This window comes from Erythrolamprus reginae, chromosome 3 (genome assembly GCF_031021105.1).
Source record: "Erythrolamprus reginae isolate rEryReg1 chromosome 3, rEryReg1.hap1, whole genome shotgun sequence".
Classification (NCBI taxonomy): Eukaryota; Metazoa; Chordata; class Lepidosauria; order Squamata; family Dipsadidae; genus Erythrolamprus; species Erythrolamprus reginae.
This window is the reverse complement of record NC_091952.1, coordinates 83,021,648-83,039,009: the sequence shown is the minus strand read 5'-3', so window position 1 is coordinate 83,039,009 and position 17,362 is coordinate 83,021,648. Positions and strand designations below refer to the sequence as shown.

At 37.1% G+C, this 17,362-nt stretch overlaps 1 protein-coding gene across 5 annotated transcripts in view; it reads right to left on the bottom strand.

The window, feature by feature from the left end:
- NFIA (nuclear factor I A) overlaps window positions 1-17,362 on the bottom strand; it is a 418,929-nt gene that overhangs the window by 25,446 nt on the left and 376,121 nt on the right. For 4 of the 5 annotated variants that reach the window (XM_070746027.1, XM_070746029.1, XM_070746028.1 and 1 more), the window contains one exon: window positions 13,313-13,404. The exons of the other annotated variant lie outside the window; for it this stretch is intronic. In XM_070746027.1, coding sequence (XP_070602128.1) covers window positions 13,313-13,404 — 92 coding nt within the window. The remainder of the gene's footprint in view (window positions 1-13,312; window positions 13,405-17,362) is intronic. 5 annotated transcript variants of the gene reach the window in all.

Sequence of the window (17,362 nt, the reverse complement as noted above, 5' to 3'; positions counted from 1 at the left end):
TTTTTCCTTCTAAAAAGAATTCATTGTAAGAATGAACTTTGTGCATGAAAGTTAGCAGTGTGAAAGAATAGCAGAATCCCAATTGTACAGCATTTTTCATTTCATAATATGTAGTTCTAGGGCGTCATGTTTGATTGGGTTCATTTTCTTTATATCCAAGGCTGATCACACAGATGGGTCGTGTCAGACAAGGAAATGTGGGGAACCAGGTCCAGAGGAGGCCGGCGGTGGTCCTGCAGACTCAACGCAGAGAGGATCTCCACAGGCCAGGACGGGAGCCTCTCCAGGAATTGCAGATGAGCCGACCTCCTCACTCTTCAAGTACCAAGACTCAACTGAACTGCGCAGGTCAGAGAGAGAAACAAGAAAGCCCAGCCAATTGGAGGACTTCGTCACGTGTCTCTCTGAATGACCTGCATCCGAACTAATAGGGGAGGAGTGTTAGATATTTGCCTGGGTGACCTACCCAGACAGGGTAAAAGTCAAAAGTTCAGATTTGTTTATTGCATGTTGATTGGTTGCCTTCTTTTGGTGCTTAAAATGTATCTTTGTAAAACTGCCCTGTTGCTGGGCTAGATTGTATAAATAGGAGAACTGTCATTGTATAGAGCTCCCAATACTCCATTGCTTCTTGACTGAATTGACTTCCTTGTCCTGTTAGCGAAATAAACCTTGCTTGATTCAACCTTGCTTTGAGAGTTATTACAGATACCATTTAACAACCATCAGGGAAGGGAAGGGCCTCCCAAATTATGCCAAACCAAGCTGCTATGATGTAATTGGGCCTTTCAAATACCGTAACAGGTATGTCATACGCCTTCTTAAATGTTGCAATTAATAATGCAGGAGGAGCTCAAAAACAAAAGAAAAGCACTCTTGGGTATGTAGACAAAACAAAAGCTGTGGAATAAGAAAAAAAGAAGATGAAGGAAAAACAACAAACACTTTATTTTTTTTTTATGTGGACATGTTCTTGGTTTCCATTCTGCTGTTGTAACAATTACTGTACTAGCTCTTCTGACAGAGTCAATAAATCGATTGAGATCTAATGCAGCTGCAAGGGAGGTTAATCCAATATGCCATCATCTGCTGTGAAGGTTGTTGGGGGAGGTGAGAGCAGAGAGCAGAAAATCAGTAAGGAAAGAGATAGGAGAAAGAATACCTAAGAGCATTTACATAGAAACAATACCTAAAAAAGGAAGGTTGCTCCTGCATCATAGAAATGTATGAACAAACAGAGCATTATGAATTCTGTAGTGCTTTAATAAGTGCAATGAGCAACTCAGATCCGTGTAACTTCATAAGCTGGAAAGTTAAAAATAAAAAAAAATGCAGTGATTACCTTTGATAAATGGAGCTTATGCTTAAAGTCCCTTTGAGAATGAATGAATGAGTGAATGAATGAATGAAAGAGTGAGTGAGTGAGTGAGTGTGCGTCTCTGTGTATTTACACACACATATTCATTCATTCAAAGGATATTTAAAAATGAATTTATTTCTAATATATTTATTCATATATACTTTTAATACACACACACACACACACTCGAAGGGTCTTTTAATTTAATTCCATTTATCTAAGGCATTGATGGCGAACCTATGGCACGGGTGCCACCGGTGGCACGCGGAGTCTTATCTGCTGGCACGCGAGCCACAGCCCTAGCTCAGCTCCAACGTGCATGTGTGTGCCGGCCAACTGATTTTTGGCTCGTACAGAGGCCCTGGGAGGGCATTTTTGGCTTCCAGAGAGTCTCTGGGGGGGGATGGGGGAGGGCGTTTTTACCCTCCCCAGGCTCCAGGGAAGCCTTTGGAGCCGGGGGAGGGCTAAACACGAGCCTACTGGGTTCACCAAAAATTGGGAAACAGGCCATTTGTGGCCTCCCGAGGGCCTCCGGGGAGGGGGAAGCTGTTTTCGTCTTCCCCAGGCATTGAATTATGTGCGCGGGCACTCATGTATGCATAATAGCACACACACTCTTTCAGCACCTGAGGAAAAAAAGGTCTGATCTAAGATATGCACTAAAATTTTATTTTTAACTTTGTGTGTGTGTGTGTGTGTGTGTGTGTGTTAGTATGTCTTGGTGCAGCTCTGTGCGAAACCTCGACATATAATCAGCAGAGTTGTTGAAGTTTTTTAGATAATGTGGGCTAGCCTGTTAAAGACTCAGACAATATATTACAAACTGCACACAGCAAAGAATAATAGAGCTCACAACCAAAGATATCTCAAAGTAACTCCCTCCAAAAGGAACAGTGCTGGCCCCCTTTTATGGCCAACCAGTAAAAGTTCTTAAAGATACAGTCTTTACTTTCATAGACCAACATTGTTAGTTTACTATTTGGCAATCCCAAAGTAGGTTATGTACCACGTATTAATAGTGTGTGTGTGTGTGTGTGTGTGTGTTTAATGGCACCAAACGCGACTAACTTAAAAAAAATTTTTTTTAACAATTCAACATTACGATCCACCAGAAACACTTCTTCTAATAAATTATTGCATAATCAGTGGTTCTCAACCTGGGAGTTGCGACCCCTTTGGGGGTCGAACTACCATTTCACAGAGGTTGCCTAAGACCATGGGGGGGAGGAGATAAATGTTTCATTGTGTTAGGAACTAAAGCTTTTATTCTATTTTACAATCCAACCAATTAGGCATTTACAGTGGGGGTGTCCCTCTGACCTTCCTGCCAATGAGCTTAAAGCTCTGTTGGGAAAATTGGCACTAGACTTATGGTTGGGGGTCACCACAACACGAAGGAACTGTAGTAAGGGGTCGTGGCATTAGAAAGGTTGAGAACCCCTGGAGAGATGATCATCATATTGACTGTATTATTAGGTGAATGTCAGTGCTTATATAAAGACCACTTGAGTGGCTGTCAGATATTCAGATTACACTGCTATTCAAGGTTCTCAGTCTGGCAGTTTTACTGAATAATTAGTGCTAAGAAGCAGATATGAAATAATACAGAAAAACAGAACGATGCTTTTTTGTGCCATTTAGTTGCCTATCTCATCCCTTTATTTTTACTTTCTTCAGCCTAAGATTCAACCTTTACTACATTAATTCTTCAGATGATTGTCCATCCCTGTCTCCCTGTTTCCTCTGTTAGCCAATAAGAAATCAACATTAACACATTCCTGCCATTAAATGCAAACCCAAGGGTAAATTAAATAATTTAGCTGGGGAATAGGGAACCAAGTGCTTCTCAATTAAATCAGACGCTTAACTATTTGCAATAGTTTTGCATAAAAAGTTGAGTGCAATAATGCAGAACTGTCTTGTTAAGTATCTGTTTATTTAAAAGAAATATGTACAGTCTGCAGAAAGAATTACTTAGCAACACAGAAATCCCTATAGCACATTTATTGTATTTATTAATTTGCTAACTTTCACAAATCAAATGCATGTTTGGTATGCTAATCTTGAAAAAAAAAAGCCCATGGCTGTAAAAACTAAAGTAGTAAATGACAGGTCTTATAAGTAAGTTATTGACTTTTAAAATTAATAAATTAAAAATATAAGATAAACCCAAACTGGTTTTAGAGAGTTATACTGTATGTATTACAAATGAATTCCAATGAAATTGGAAGTGCTCACCAATAAATGCTTTACTGAGGGAAATTCTCAGCCAAGGTGATAGGAAGAGATTGAAATTTATTTGATTTGTCAATAAAGACTCAATCATCCAAGCCAAAATTATTTGAAAGGTGGCAACTGGACAAACATTTGTTAATCTGAGACATTTTGTTGGTCATCAAAGCAACTGCTTTAGTCAAAAAGAAGTAAAAAAAAAAGACAGAGAGTCAGAGAGTCTTTAGGATGTACCAACTCTTGCCCTACCAACTTCAGGGGGTTCTCCCCATAATGTATTTCAATAGGTCAATGAAGACTCAATTTGGATACAGTTGCCATGATTTAACCTCTTAGATACTTTTGTGTGGATGATTAAGTATTCACTGACATATTGCAATAGAGTTTGGGGAGAAAGACCTGAAGATGATAATAATAATAATAATAATAATAATAATAATAATAATAATAATAATAATAATAATAACAACAACAACAACAACAACAACAACAACAACAACAACAACAATAATTTATTAGATTTGTATGCCGCCTCTCTCTGAAGACTCGGAGCGGTTGGTACATTCCAATAGATAGACTTTCTGCCTATCTATTTTTTTAAAAATTATTTTGACTCGTGAAGTTGCCTGGATGAACAATAGAATGTCTCAGATTAATAAATTTTTGTCCAGATGCCATGGTTTAAACTTTTAGATATTTTCTTGATACTCTTTCAACAGTGTGGTTCATAGCTACTGTACTTTAAAATAAGGCCAATAATTCATTGTTCTACAAATTTTCAATTTTTTTATTTGTTTCAGAAATGAAATTTGCCATTTCTTAATCACAGTTGTGATCCTTGTTTTTGGGATGCAAAAATACATTCACCGCAAATATAGCAGAAATTATCTGCTTTACTGAAACAGTTTAAGGCGTAACTAAATTTCCTAGCATAAAACAATGTTTAAAGATGCTGTCTAACTCGCCAAGCAACAGATACTGTGACTTTTATAGAATTTGGTGACATATATTAGCTTGGTACATGTGGTGATTTTCTATTGGTCATCAATACTGAATATGTAATCTATGGTGTAAGTTTAATCATGCATTTTATAAACCTTATTTCATTTTTAAATGTTGTTTGTTTTTAGCAACCCAAAGTTATGTAAGAACAGCTATTTTCATGCTGGTGACTTTTTCCTGTAGAACAGTGGAATGGTTTTTTTGACTCTCTTTTTTAAAATTAATATTTTTAATTGATTTTTATAATATAAAACACAGACACAACATATTACATATAACATGTGCTCAGTGATTCCACCACCAGACAATCAATCATATCAATCGTATGGTTTTTTTTGACTCTCCTATGAATCTAGCTCCTTTTCTTCCTAGGCACTGTCTGTTTATCTGAAGCTTTTTCTTCTATGGTCAATGTTTCTTGGCTTCAGCAACTTTAAGATATTGTGGGTTCTTAAGGATCCCATGCCTTATAAAGTATCTGCGAATGAGAAACGCAGTTATAGACTAATCATTAGAGATATTTTCTCCTTTATCAAGCAAAGCTTTACTTCCTGTTTTAAAGGGAAAACTGCAGTGTATGTGGCTGTGAAGATTAATTCTATAGGAGTTGAAGACAGATGAATAGAATCAGCTTCCAAATCAAGTTTCAGAATCAGAAACCTAAAAAAATAATGAAGTTGAACAGCAGAAACTTGGCTGACATGATTTAAATGCTGGTTTATTACTTCTGGCTTTAAAGGATAGAGCTGCTTTCCTCCTCAAAAAACCCCTTCACGGGTCCTGCATATTTTCCTTTTAATTAGTAGAGTTGAGGGCAGGGATTATCTCTCTCTTTCACTTTTTAATTATGTTAGCTATGCTCTTTGAAAAAAAATTACTCTTTGAATAAAATTTCTAACAGTAAATAAAGCAGGGTGAGGCTACACCTGTATGTATGGGAAAGGAAAGGGTGGGGAATTTGTAGTGGTGGGACATTTTATTCTATTTTTATTCTATTTTTAAATTTACCTATTCTGATTTTATGTATGGTGGGACTGGTCTTTGGGTGTCACACGACTTTCATTGCCAATGACAATTCGTTGTTTTGACAATGACAATAAAATTATTATTATTATCATTATTATTATTATTAGTAGTAGTAGTATATGTAATCAAGAAATGGAGATTTTGCACAACTGATCTATCAACAGTTAAATTAACTCCAATCTATCTGAAATGAAAAAAATAAAAATTAAAAAAATTCTATACTAAAAGAAAACAATCCTTAAACTTTTAGCTCAACTCCAGAAGTTCTATTGTCAACGATGTTCTGGGAGGAGCCATATTTCCAAAGATATTAGGACTAGTAACTTCTTCCCTATGCAAACTAGACACAATTTCCTTCAAATTCCAAATAAGTCATTTCTAAATTAGAAAGCAATATCACACTAAGAAAGCAAGGAGTACCCACAGTTAGAAGGATTTCACATAACTGCTGCACGAATCCCAGCGACCAGTTACGTCCCACAGAGTGGGTCTTCTCCGGGTCCCATCAACCAAACAATGTCGCTTGGCGGGACCCAGAGGAAGAGCCTTCTCTGTGGCGGCCCCGACCCTCTGGAACCAACTCCCCCCAGAGATTAGAATTGCCCCCACCCTCCTTGCCTTTCGGAAGCTGCTTAAAACCCACCTCTGCCGCCAGGCATGGGGGAACTGAGATACACTTTCCCCCTAGGCCTTTACAATTTTATGCATGGTATGTTTGTATGTATGATTGGTTTTTATATAATGGGTTTTTAACTGTTTTTAGTATTGGATTTTATTATATACTGTTTTACTGCTGTTGTTAGCCGCCCCGAGTCTGCGGAGAGGGGCGGCATACAAATCCAATAAATAAATAAATAAATAAATAGATAGATAGATAGATAGATAGATAGATAGATAGATAGATAGATAGATAGATAACTAACTAACTAACTCTGGCTTATTTTCATTTTAGATCTTAAAAAGAGCAGGAAAGATTGTATGCTTTCTCCTTAAGCACACTAGTATAATAGCAAGCAAAGCATTTATGCTTTCCCATCTATAAGAATCACTACTCCAAATGAAAGCTGGCAAGGAAAGGGAAGCAGGTTTCAGCTTTCGCTTTACAGAGTGGCGTGGATTAGTAGTTTATAGAACTAATAATCAGAGTGCCTGCCATATCCGCCAGACTTGCCATAAAGGAATTTTACCATATCTAATATCACTTGAGTCCCTAATATTAGATATCAAGGAAAGAAAGCAGATTATTTTCAGCAGATGTCTACCGCCACAGAGTACAAATAGGATGGCATTTGTATATCTTTACAAAACCTACAAATATTTTATCAAAAAATGACTATGATCTTGAAAGAGTCAAAAAGTTCAATTGCATATTAAACATTTTAATTCATCCAGCCAAACAACACATTTATATTGTAGTTTTCTCTACATAGAAGGCTACAATATAAATCTTCCCAAAAGATTCCAGCAGCTGCATTGGACTACCACTCCCATCAGCCAACAGTATTGGCTTTGTAGGCAGAGAATCATAGAGGTTGTAGATAAACACATCTGTAAAAAGTGCAAGATTGGGGAAGACCACCGTAATCATTTATTGCACAAAGCAAGAGCTAAGAAGAAAAATAAACTATTAATTTATAAAAAATAAATCCAGATTTTAACAAACTGTCATTTTCAATTGTTTTAACAATTTATAAGCATGGTTTTGTTCTCAAGAATACTGAACCTGATCATATGTCACCTATTTTTGTCTTTAAGTTCTAGGATTTAAAAAAATATATATAAATAAGTTAGTCTAAAGAAATTCATTTTAGAATGAACTATTATCCAATCGTGCTTATTTTCATGATCATATTTTTGTTGCTTTCTGTAGCAAAAAATGTACTTCTTGTGAATTTATAGCAAAACTGTTAAGACTAAGCCAAAGCAGATAAAGATTTTTTGATTGCTATTCAAAAAACAAACAAAATAAAATAATATAATAAAATAAAATAAAAATACTTGAAATCCTGTTGTGGGAATTATTAACAATAATGGAATTATTAACAATATTTACTGAACAGAGTTCACTGAGATGAACTTTTGAATAAATGTACATAGGGTTTATAAACTATTGTATATCGGTAATTGCCTTCAGAACTGTAGCTTTAAATAGCTTGCTGTAAAACTCCTTCCAATATTAATAGAAATCCTTAGACTGAAAAAGAAATCGCATGGTTTCAATGCGAAAGTAAGTGAATTCTCTTCTTGTTACATCCTTTGAATTAGAGGGGCTTCAAGGAAGCTGGAACAATAGCAGTACAGAAATGAAGGCTGCTTTCTGCTATTTACCCAATAGGCCTCAAAGAGTTAAAATATTTCCCTGACTTGCTGGTGTACTTTCTATGACCTTGTTCTGTGCAGAGGCTTGAAATCCAACACAGTTTAACCACTTCCATCTATGCAGCTACAAAGGAGAGAGCCCTTACTGGTGACTGCAAATGCAGAAATCCCTTCAAAAGCCAACAGCGCTCTCATTCTGAGTTGTGAAAAGTATTGACTTCATCACTGAAGGCAGTCTCACAGGATTTGTGGATATAGGAAATGATATTGCCTTTTTCTATACAGTGGTACCTCGAGATACGAGTTTAATTCGTTCCGGACCTGGGCTCTTAAGTCGAGCAGCTCTTATCTCGAACGACTTTTCCCCATAGGAATTAATGTAAATAATTTTAATTGGTTCCAGCCCTCAAAAAACTCACAAAGTTAGTCTAAATTATGCAGAAAGACATGTTTTTAATGAAGAAATGTACATGTACATATAAATGAATAATGAAGTTTCTTTCACTTAACTTGTAAACTTTCTTAAACTTTTAAATTTACATATGTTCAACTTCTCTGCCACCCAATCCTGTAGGACAGAGGTCCCCAACCCTTTTTGCACCAGGGACCGGCTTTAAGCGATCAAGAGAGGAATGGGTGAATGAATGGACGGAGGGTGGGAAGGAAGGAAGGAAAGAGGGAAGGGACAGGAACAGAGGAAGGAAGCAAGGAAACTTATGAAAGGGGAAAGTAAGAGAGGAATGAGTGAAAGGAGGGAGGGAGGGAAGAAGGTGGGAAGGAGAAAGAAAAGAAGAAATAGAGGAAGGGAAGGTAAAAGAGAGAAAGAAAAAGAGCAAGAAAGAAAGAAAGAAAGAAAGAAAGAAAGAAAGAAAGAAAGGGGGAAGGGACAGGAACAGAGGAAGGAAGCAAGGAAACTTATGAAAGGGGAGAGTAAGAGAGGAATGAGTGAAGGGAGGGAGGGAGGGAAGAAGGTGGGAAGGAGAAAGAAAAGAAGAAATAGAGGAAGGGAAGGTAAAAGAGAGAAAGAAAAAGAGCAAGAAAGAAAGCTGCAAGCACCCCCCCGAGCCCCCCAGGCCGGCTGCAACCTTTTAAAACACGCGCGCCGCTTCGCAGCTGTCTCCTGAAGCCGAACGCGGAAGTTAGCGTTTGGCTTCAGGAGACAGCTCCTTGGCGCTTGTATCTCGAATTTGGGCTTGTAAGTAGAACAAAAATATCTCTCCCCTCCCAGCTCTTATCTCGAGTTGCTCTTAAGTAGAGCAGCTCTTATGTCGGGGTTCCACTGTATTCTAGTTAATTGCTGACGTTGGACGACTACCGATTCCCTCATTGCTCAATTTGACTACTCTTATTTATTGTGTCCAATCTCCACAAACTATATTTTTAAAGTTAATCTGCAACAGGTGACTAACAGTATTTTTGTAAAAAAAAAATATTCTGTGCCTATAACAGGCTTAGAAATGCACTGATTTTTTTGTGGAACACACTGAAAGGTACACAATTAAGCCCACTTTCCATATGCAAGCTGTGGCAATTTACTGCATTTGGCAAAGTACTGATTCTTGTTGCATTTTGGTCATGTAGGGCAGCCTCTATTTGAGATCTGTCAATATTCCCTTATACAAGAGAGAGATTATCTAGTAGTTGATGATAAGATACACGACTTAGATGTGAGCTATTCTACACAAGCAACTAGCTATCCATGCTTTGTTTATTACAGATAGTTATATGGGGTTCTTCTGACTCAAGGATATAACTTATGTAAATCTGCTTGAAAAGTTTTTCTCTTCAGAATTTTTCACAATATACAGATGACATAGGAAAAGAACATATTAGGAGGTATGAAGGAACTACTTCAGCTCATCTATTGAGAAATAAATGTTTCAAAAATGTTAGTCTTCCTATCGGAATGTGCAATATGGAAAGGATGCTGCTGTTTGTAACATACTTTTGCAGTAGCATCTCTGTTTATTTGATCTATGACTTGACTTCCATTTTCACAGAGGAAACAAATACAGTCTACCCAATGCCTAATTATAATTTAAAAATTACAACTGTCAAATAAAACCAGCACTATCTTGCTCTTGACTTTCAAAACATGCCATTGGAAAAAATTATAAATAAATCAAATGATTCTTTTCTTTCTTCACACTTATGGCATATTAAGTTATCAATATGATGATCAAAGGGACTAACCTGAAAAGGGACCATCTGAAAGAAAGTCATACGTATAAACAAATTTAATTGCTTATAACTTTGTTTTATAAAGGGAAATTCAGGAGCAAAACCAGGAAGGACTAATAAAATGTGTATTTTAATAAAAACATTTAAAATTACACGGTGTATGTAAATTTATTTTAAAAAGTTAATTTCAATTTCTGTATTTTTCACATGAATGTAAAAGATTGTGCATTAAGTGGTATCATTGGTACAATAAAAGTCAAGGAGTTAATCATGAAATTAAATTAATTTTGGCTGAACTCAGACTGACGTCCAGGGACATTTTTTTTAAAGTGTTCTATTTGATGCTAAGAAACAAATCTTTGAAAACAATTTTTAATCTTATCTTTTCTGAAGGAACTGTGTTCTGTAAGCCAGTGTTTCCCAACCGTGGCAACTTGAAGATATCTGGACTTCAACTCCCAGAATTCCCCAGCCAGCATTTTCTGGCTGGCGAATTCTGGGAGTTGAAGTCCAAATATCTTCAAGTTGCCAAGGTTGGGAAACACTGCTGTAAGCTATGAAGGATTTTATTCATATTTTAGGGATCCCCCCTCCCCTTTGTAGAATCTATCATCTATCCCAATAATCTCTCTGATATGGTTTCGATAGCATGATGGACATTATTAAGAAATATAGCTTGAAACACCCTTTGAGAACTAGCAAATAAACCAAGTTTAACTTTGGCTCCATATTATTAGGTTCTGAATAAGAGTAAAAAAAATAGAAGCAGTGTTTGACTTGCAGTTATTGTTTAGAAAAAGACCTTAAAATGTGAGGTCATTTAGAAAGGTTTTAACTTTTCCCCTTGCTTTGATTGAATTTAATAGTATCCATTTGGTCTTTTCTCATATACATATATGTATAGCTTCTTTTACTTCCAGTTGGTGCTTTTCCTCTGTGGTAAAGCAGGTCAAGGGTTGTGGCTAGGGTAGAACAAAATCACTTCAGCCAAGGACATACAACCTTTTTATAGCTGGTTTGAGTGGTACACCAAAGGCTGTGCATTCCAAAATGTGTGAGCAAAGAATTTGTTAGTATCAGGGCAGTAAACTACTTTCTCAGTCATTATGAATTCGCAAAATAAACAGCTAATGGAATCAGGATAATCAAGATACTCTCTGCATCAGCTGCATGGACCAAGCGAGGATTGTTTCAGTCCAGAGGTAAAATGCTCTTGGTTCGCTTGTGTCCGTCAGTTGTTGGAGAGCCAATCGTGAAGGGAGCGCAAGGCTCCACCCACCCACCAGGACTCTGCCATTTGGGTTCTTTTACTCTCTGCACATGCACAGAAAGCTTTGCGCATGCAAAGAGGATAAAAGAACCCAAATGGTGGTGTCTGGGTAGGTGGCAGGAGCTTTGCGCTCCCTTTGCGACCGGCTCTCCGACGACTGACAGGCACCGACAAACTGGGAGCATTTCATCCCTGTTTCTATCAGAGTTTTTGCTCCCCCCATGATCTAAATATCGTGGCGAGTTACACAGCAGGTTAACAGCATTCCACATTTAATTAGTTATCATTCTTACTGAAGATACTAATCTCATTTAAGCAGACATAATTCATAATATACTGCAGCTTTTACAATTCCACAGAGGTGGTCAAATATTACTCTTGTTACAGGTATATTAGAAAATATCAGAAATCACCCTTCAGGATAGAAATCTTTAGAAGGGCTGTTTGTGGTTTTGCTTTGAACAAACATAAAAAGGTGGATGGTTTGTTTGAAACTGCATGCTTTTCTCTGCAATGGAGAAATCGTATGTCCCAAGCATGCAGTATAATATTCCATTCTGGATCCTTTGCTCTATGTCATTCAATGTATTTTTGATCCATGCAGCAATTAAAGCCTTGAATATTATCAATCCTGATTGCAGAGTAACTGAATGGGCAATCTTAACACTCTGATTTTAAACATATGAAAAAAAGGTATCATTCCACTTATTTGGACCATTTCCAGAGTAGACCAGTAGAAAATCTAAGGGCTTATTTTATTTTTTATTTTTATCTGGCAAAAGGTGTACAAGATAATAGGTATGGTATAAACATAAACAAAAGCAAAGTAGGTATAGGTAAATTTGGACAATAGAACAGGGACGGTAGGCACTATGATGCGCTTATGCATGCCCCTTATAGACCTCTTAGGAATGGGGTACGGTCGACTGTAGATAGTCTAAGGTTAAAGATTTTGGGGTTTGGGGAAGAAACCAGAGTCAGGTAGTGCATTCCATGCATTGACCATTCTGTTGCTGAAGTCGTATTTTCTGCAGTCAAGTTTTGAGCAGTTTACATTGAGTTTGAATCTATTTCGTGTGTGTGTGTTGTTGTGGTTGAAGCTGAAGTATTAATTGACGGGTAGGACATTGTGGTAGATGATTTTATGAACTACATTTAGATCAGATCGAAGACAACATAGCTCTAGGTTTTCTAAGCCCAAAATTTCAACTCTGGTGGAATAAGGTATTCTGTTGTGAGCAGATGAGTGGGATACTCTTCTTGTGAAATATTTCTGGACTTTCTCAATTGTATTAATGTCTGATATGCAGTACAGGTTCCAGACGGGTAAGCTGTATTCAAGGATTGGTCTGGCAAATGTTCTGTATGTTCTGGTTAGCAGTTTAATATTGCCAGAGAAGACGATGCCAAATGTTAGCAGATGTCAAAGCTGATTCAAAGTATAGGTTCCTTTTTTCTTTTCAACTTATCATATGGAAAATTAGTTTTAAATTTGAATTTAAATATAATTGCCAAATTGCCAAAATTCCTAATTGCTAAAATAGAACTGGATTTTCTACCTGCAGTTGCACGAAATGCATATAAGTCATAACATTTCTTATAATGTTTGTCATGTGATGTCAGGGCATGGAATGAAACATTAAGAATATTCTGAACTGAAAGTAGCCATGTGATTATTTTTACAGCAGAAAGTTGTCAGAAAAGAAAAAGAAGAGGAAATAACTCTGTGGAAAAATAACCCCATTGTTGCTATGAGAATTTCTCAAAACAAAAACAAACAATTGCCAGATGTGACATTTTACTAATATGCAGACTGTGAAGATGAACTGATGGAGAGACACAAATCACTTGCCAAAGCAACACTAAAAAACAACATAGTAGTTAACAAACAGCATGGCAAACAGAAGTCGAAAGGGTCCCACCTGTGTCTGTTGAGGGATATTTACAAAGCTTGGATCCCGTGGTCCAACACTGACGAATCGGTTTGCAGGGGAGGTGCTGGGTGTTGAATAGGCTGTGAAGGGAAGGGACACATGCGTTCAGGAAGCAGCACTAGATCACAGACAAACAACAACAACAACAACACTGATCTGAGAGCCACCCAAACAAATGTTGAACATGAAAATGAAGTCACATTATAAGGATCAAGAATCTGACTTAGGACAACTGGATTTCAAATGATGGAAAAATAAATATGGACATCAATAGGCAATAGAAGAATACCTTGCTTTTTAATGCTATGGATTTGGAGTTAAGCATGGGAAGTTAATTCAAATGGCTTTTCTTGTACAATGCGGCCTCCTGAAACACCCTCTCAGAAAAACGAAGCTCCAATGGTAGAGGCACTGTGGGTCTGTCCTTCACTGTTCCCAGGCCAGATCTAAGCACCCTGTGGGCCTTGATTTTGACAGCTCTGTCCCATATTATATTCTATTGCTATTACTTCTATATTATTCTATATTATTAAATTCAGGCACTTGGCAACTGACTCATATTTATGATGGTTACAGTGACCTGGGGTCATGAGATCACCTTTTGTGACCTTCTGACAAGCGAAGTCAATGGGGAAGCCAGATTCACTGAACATCTGTGTTACTGACTTAACAACTGCAGTGATTCACTTAAAACTGTGGCAAGAAAAATTGTAAAATGGGTCAAAGGCCATTTATCAACTATGTCATTAACCAACATAAATTTGGGGATTAATTGTGGCCCTAAATCAAGGACTACTTGGACTTTCTATGTCCTGCTCTGCTTTGCGGTGACTCTACAATTCTTCTTCTTCTGTGCCATCTACACACCCTTAATAAGGCATTTTTTCTAAGCAGCCTGCTCTTCCATAGACTGTTGTTCTGCTGAGGGGTTGGGCCTGGCAAAATGAGAGGTAGACTGTGATTGTCAGTTCAGGTTTTTAGAAGAATAATTTGTTATTCATACGGAATATAATCTCTCAAAGAAGTACAGAATTACCTCTATTTAAGAACACCACTACTTAAGAATTTTTCTAGATAAGAACTGGGCGTTGCCTCTACTTAAGAACCATTTTCTACTTAAGAACCTGAGCCCAGAAAAAATTTCCAGGAAATTTGAGAGCGGCACGAAGGCCCAGCCAGTTTCCTGCCATTCCCCCTGGGTTTCTCTCTCTGGTGCAGTGTATGGGTGGCAGCCTCACGCCGGGTGTATGGGAGGCGTGTGCTCCTCCTCGCCGCCTCAGAGTCCCTCTTTTATTTTTAAGCCTTAAAGTTTTGGATTTTTTTTATTTCTATAGGAAAATGATTCCTATAGGAAAAATTGCTTCTACTTACAAACTTTTCTACTTAAGAACCTGGTCACGGAACGAATTAAGTTTTTAAGTAGAGGTACCACTGTATATAACTACTGGTTTAAAAAGAGTAAAAACTATTTAGTGAGCGACGGCTGAAGATTTATGACTATGGAGATTCTCAGACATACAGCTTTTACAAGAGGACTTTTCAACTGGACTTTCTGGTTTTTCTTTGAGGAATTGAAGAAGCTTCTTGGATGAGAAGTGAAATGTCTTGAAAGAAAAACCAGAAAGTCCAGTTGGCCCTTGGAAAAACACCTTTGGGACAACTGTAACTTTATGTGTTATTCATAATAACATAATTAATGGTATAAATTAGGTGATCTCTACCCTATTCAAAGTAATGGTCTATCATAAAACTATTATATAACTCAAATAAATAGAATACTTATTTGTTTGTTTGTTTGTTTTTGTTATTTGGATTCCTATGCTGCCTTTCTCCATAAACTCAGGGCGGCTTACAAAATGGGCATAATACAAAAAAGGACATGTGAGAAACCCAAGGTTAAAACTAATCTAAAATTAATCTAAAACCCCCAATTATTAAAAACAGTCATTCACATTCATTCCATATATTTATTTATTTATTTTTTTTTTTTTTTAATGCCACCCTTCTCCTTAGACTCAGGGCGGTTTACAACATGTTAGCAATAACACTTTTTAACAGAGCCAGCAAATTGCCCCCACAAGCTGGGTCCTCATTTTACCCACCTCGGAAGGGTGGAAGGCTGAGTCAACCTTGAGCCGGTGATGAGATTTGAACCGCTGACCTACAGATCTACAGTCAGCTTTAGTGGCCTGCAGTACTGCACTCTACCTGCTGCGCCATCTTAGCTCCTATATATGGCCAGAGCAGAATACCAGTGGCTCAAAAGCCTCTAGCCTGCCGGCAGAGATGAATTTTTAAAGCCTTATGAAAGGCCAGGAGGGTGGGGGTGGTACGAATCTCTGGAGGGCAGATTAGATGGACCATGAGGTCTTTTTCTGCTGTCAGACTTCTATGTTTCTATGAGGGAGTTGATTCCAATAGGCCGGGGCTGCCACAGAGAAGGCTCTACCACTAGGCCCCACCAGGCGGCATTGCCTAGCTGACAGGACTTGGAGAAGGCCAACTCTGTGGGACCTGACCGGTTACTGGGATTTATGAGCCAGGAGACGGTCTGTAAGTAACCTGATCCTAAGCCATGTAGGGCTTTATAGGTCATGACCAAGACTTAAAATTGCGTTTGGAGACCAATCGTTAGCTAATGCTGCTCGCAGAGTGCTGTTGAAATATGGGTATACCTTGAAAGTCCTATGATAGCTCGCACAGCTGCATTTTGCACTAACTGCAGTCTCCAAACGTTCTTTAAAGTTAGGGAACATTCTATATAACTAGGGAACAATCATGTCTTTAAGTGAGCTCCTGAGACTAACACTGGAAAAAACAATTAAAAATAGAGAAATACATTACAGTAAATATCATCATAAAACATGAACATAAGAATTGTATAATAATCTATATCTATATCCATCTCTCTCTCTCTCTCTTTCTCTCTTGTAAAAATTCTTAGATCTAATGTCATGTCATGCAAAGTCTTCTACTCAAGATCGGAGACACAAATTCAACCATATGGTTAAATGAACAAATAATATGACCTGTGCAGGTAATCTCCTATGTTCTTACAACATTGTAAGTATAGCTAACATTATCAAAGGAACGTATTACATGTAGAAGGGATATGAGTGAAAGACAATTCTTATGATACAATTCTCAATTCTCAAATCTAAAATATTCTTTTGCTATAATGTAATATAATAATGATTACTCCTTATTTATGTACCATTAACACAAATTCCTATTTATGTGTTTCTAAATACAGTATTTAAATCCAATTTTATATACTGTTTTGTCAGTCTTGAAGTTCATATTTCTAAATTGTTTTCCTAATACTGCTAGCAGTCAGTCCCATTTTAAAATAAATGAAGACTAAATGGTTCCAAAACATGTCTAATACAGTTATTAACATAGTTGCAACTTTGACACTTCTAGGTCAGTGTTTTTCAAACTTGACAACTTAAGTTGAGTGAATTCCAACCACAGAATTCTGGTAACCCTGGATGGGCAATTCTGAATGTTGAAGTCGATACTGTACATCTTAAAGTAGCCAAGTTTTTTAAACTAAAACTAAATGATGCCTATCTATTATGTTTCAGATTCTATTTAGAGAGCAAAATCACAGATTCTGCATACATGAGTTCAAGATGCAGAAGAGTACATTGTTTAAAATGAATGAACGACAGAAATATAGACAGAGAATAAAACAAAAGTAAGATACTTCACAACCTCTTAGCATCCCCTGAATGTCACAATAATTCATTGCCATTAGGCAATATTTTACTCCTCAATCATTTTCTTTAGAGAAGCCCTTAAGAATTTTTTTTAAAAAAATGCTGATCTGAAGTAATAGTTGTTCTTGTTTTCTATTATTCTTACATATTTGCCCTTCCAAACTGAGTTTTGTATGTATCACAAAGGATGAAAGAGCCTTTGTTCTGCCCAAATAATATCTGAAATGTAACAGACATTATCTCCAGTTGCTTGGCCCCAGATAATGTATCTGGGGAGGATTAATGTTTTAGAGATGTTACACATTAGAGCTGACAA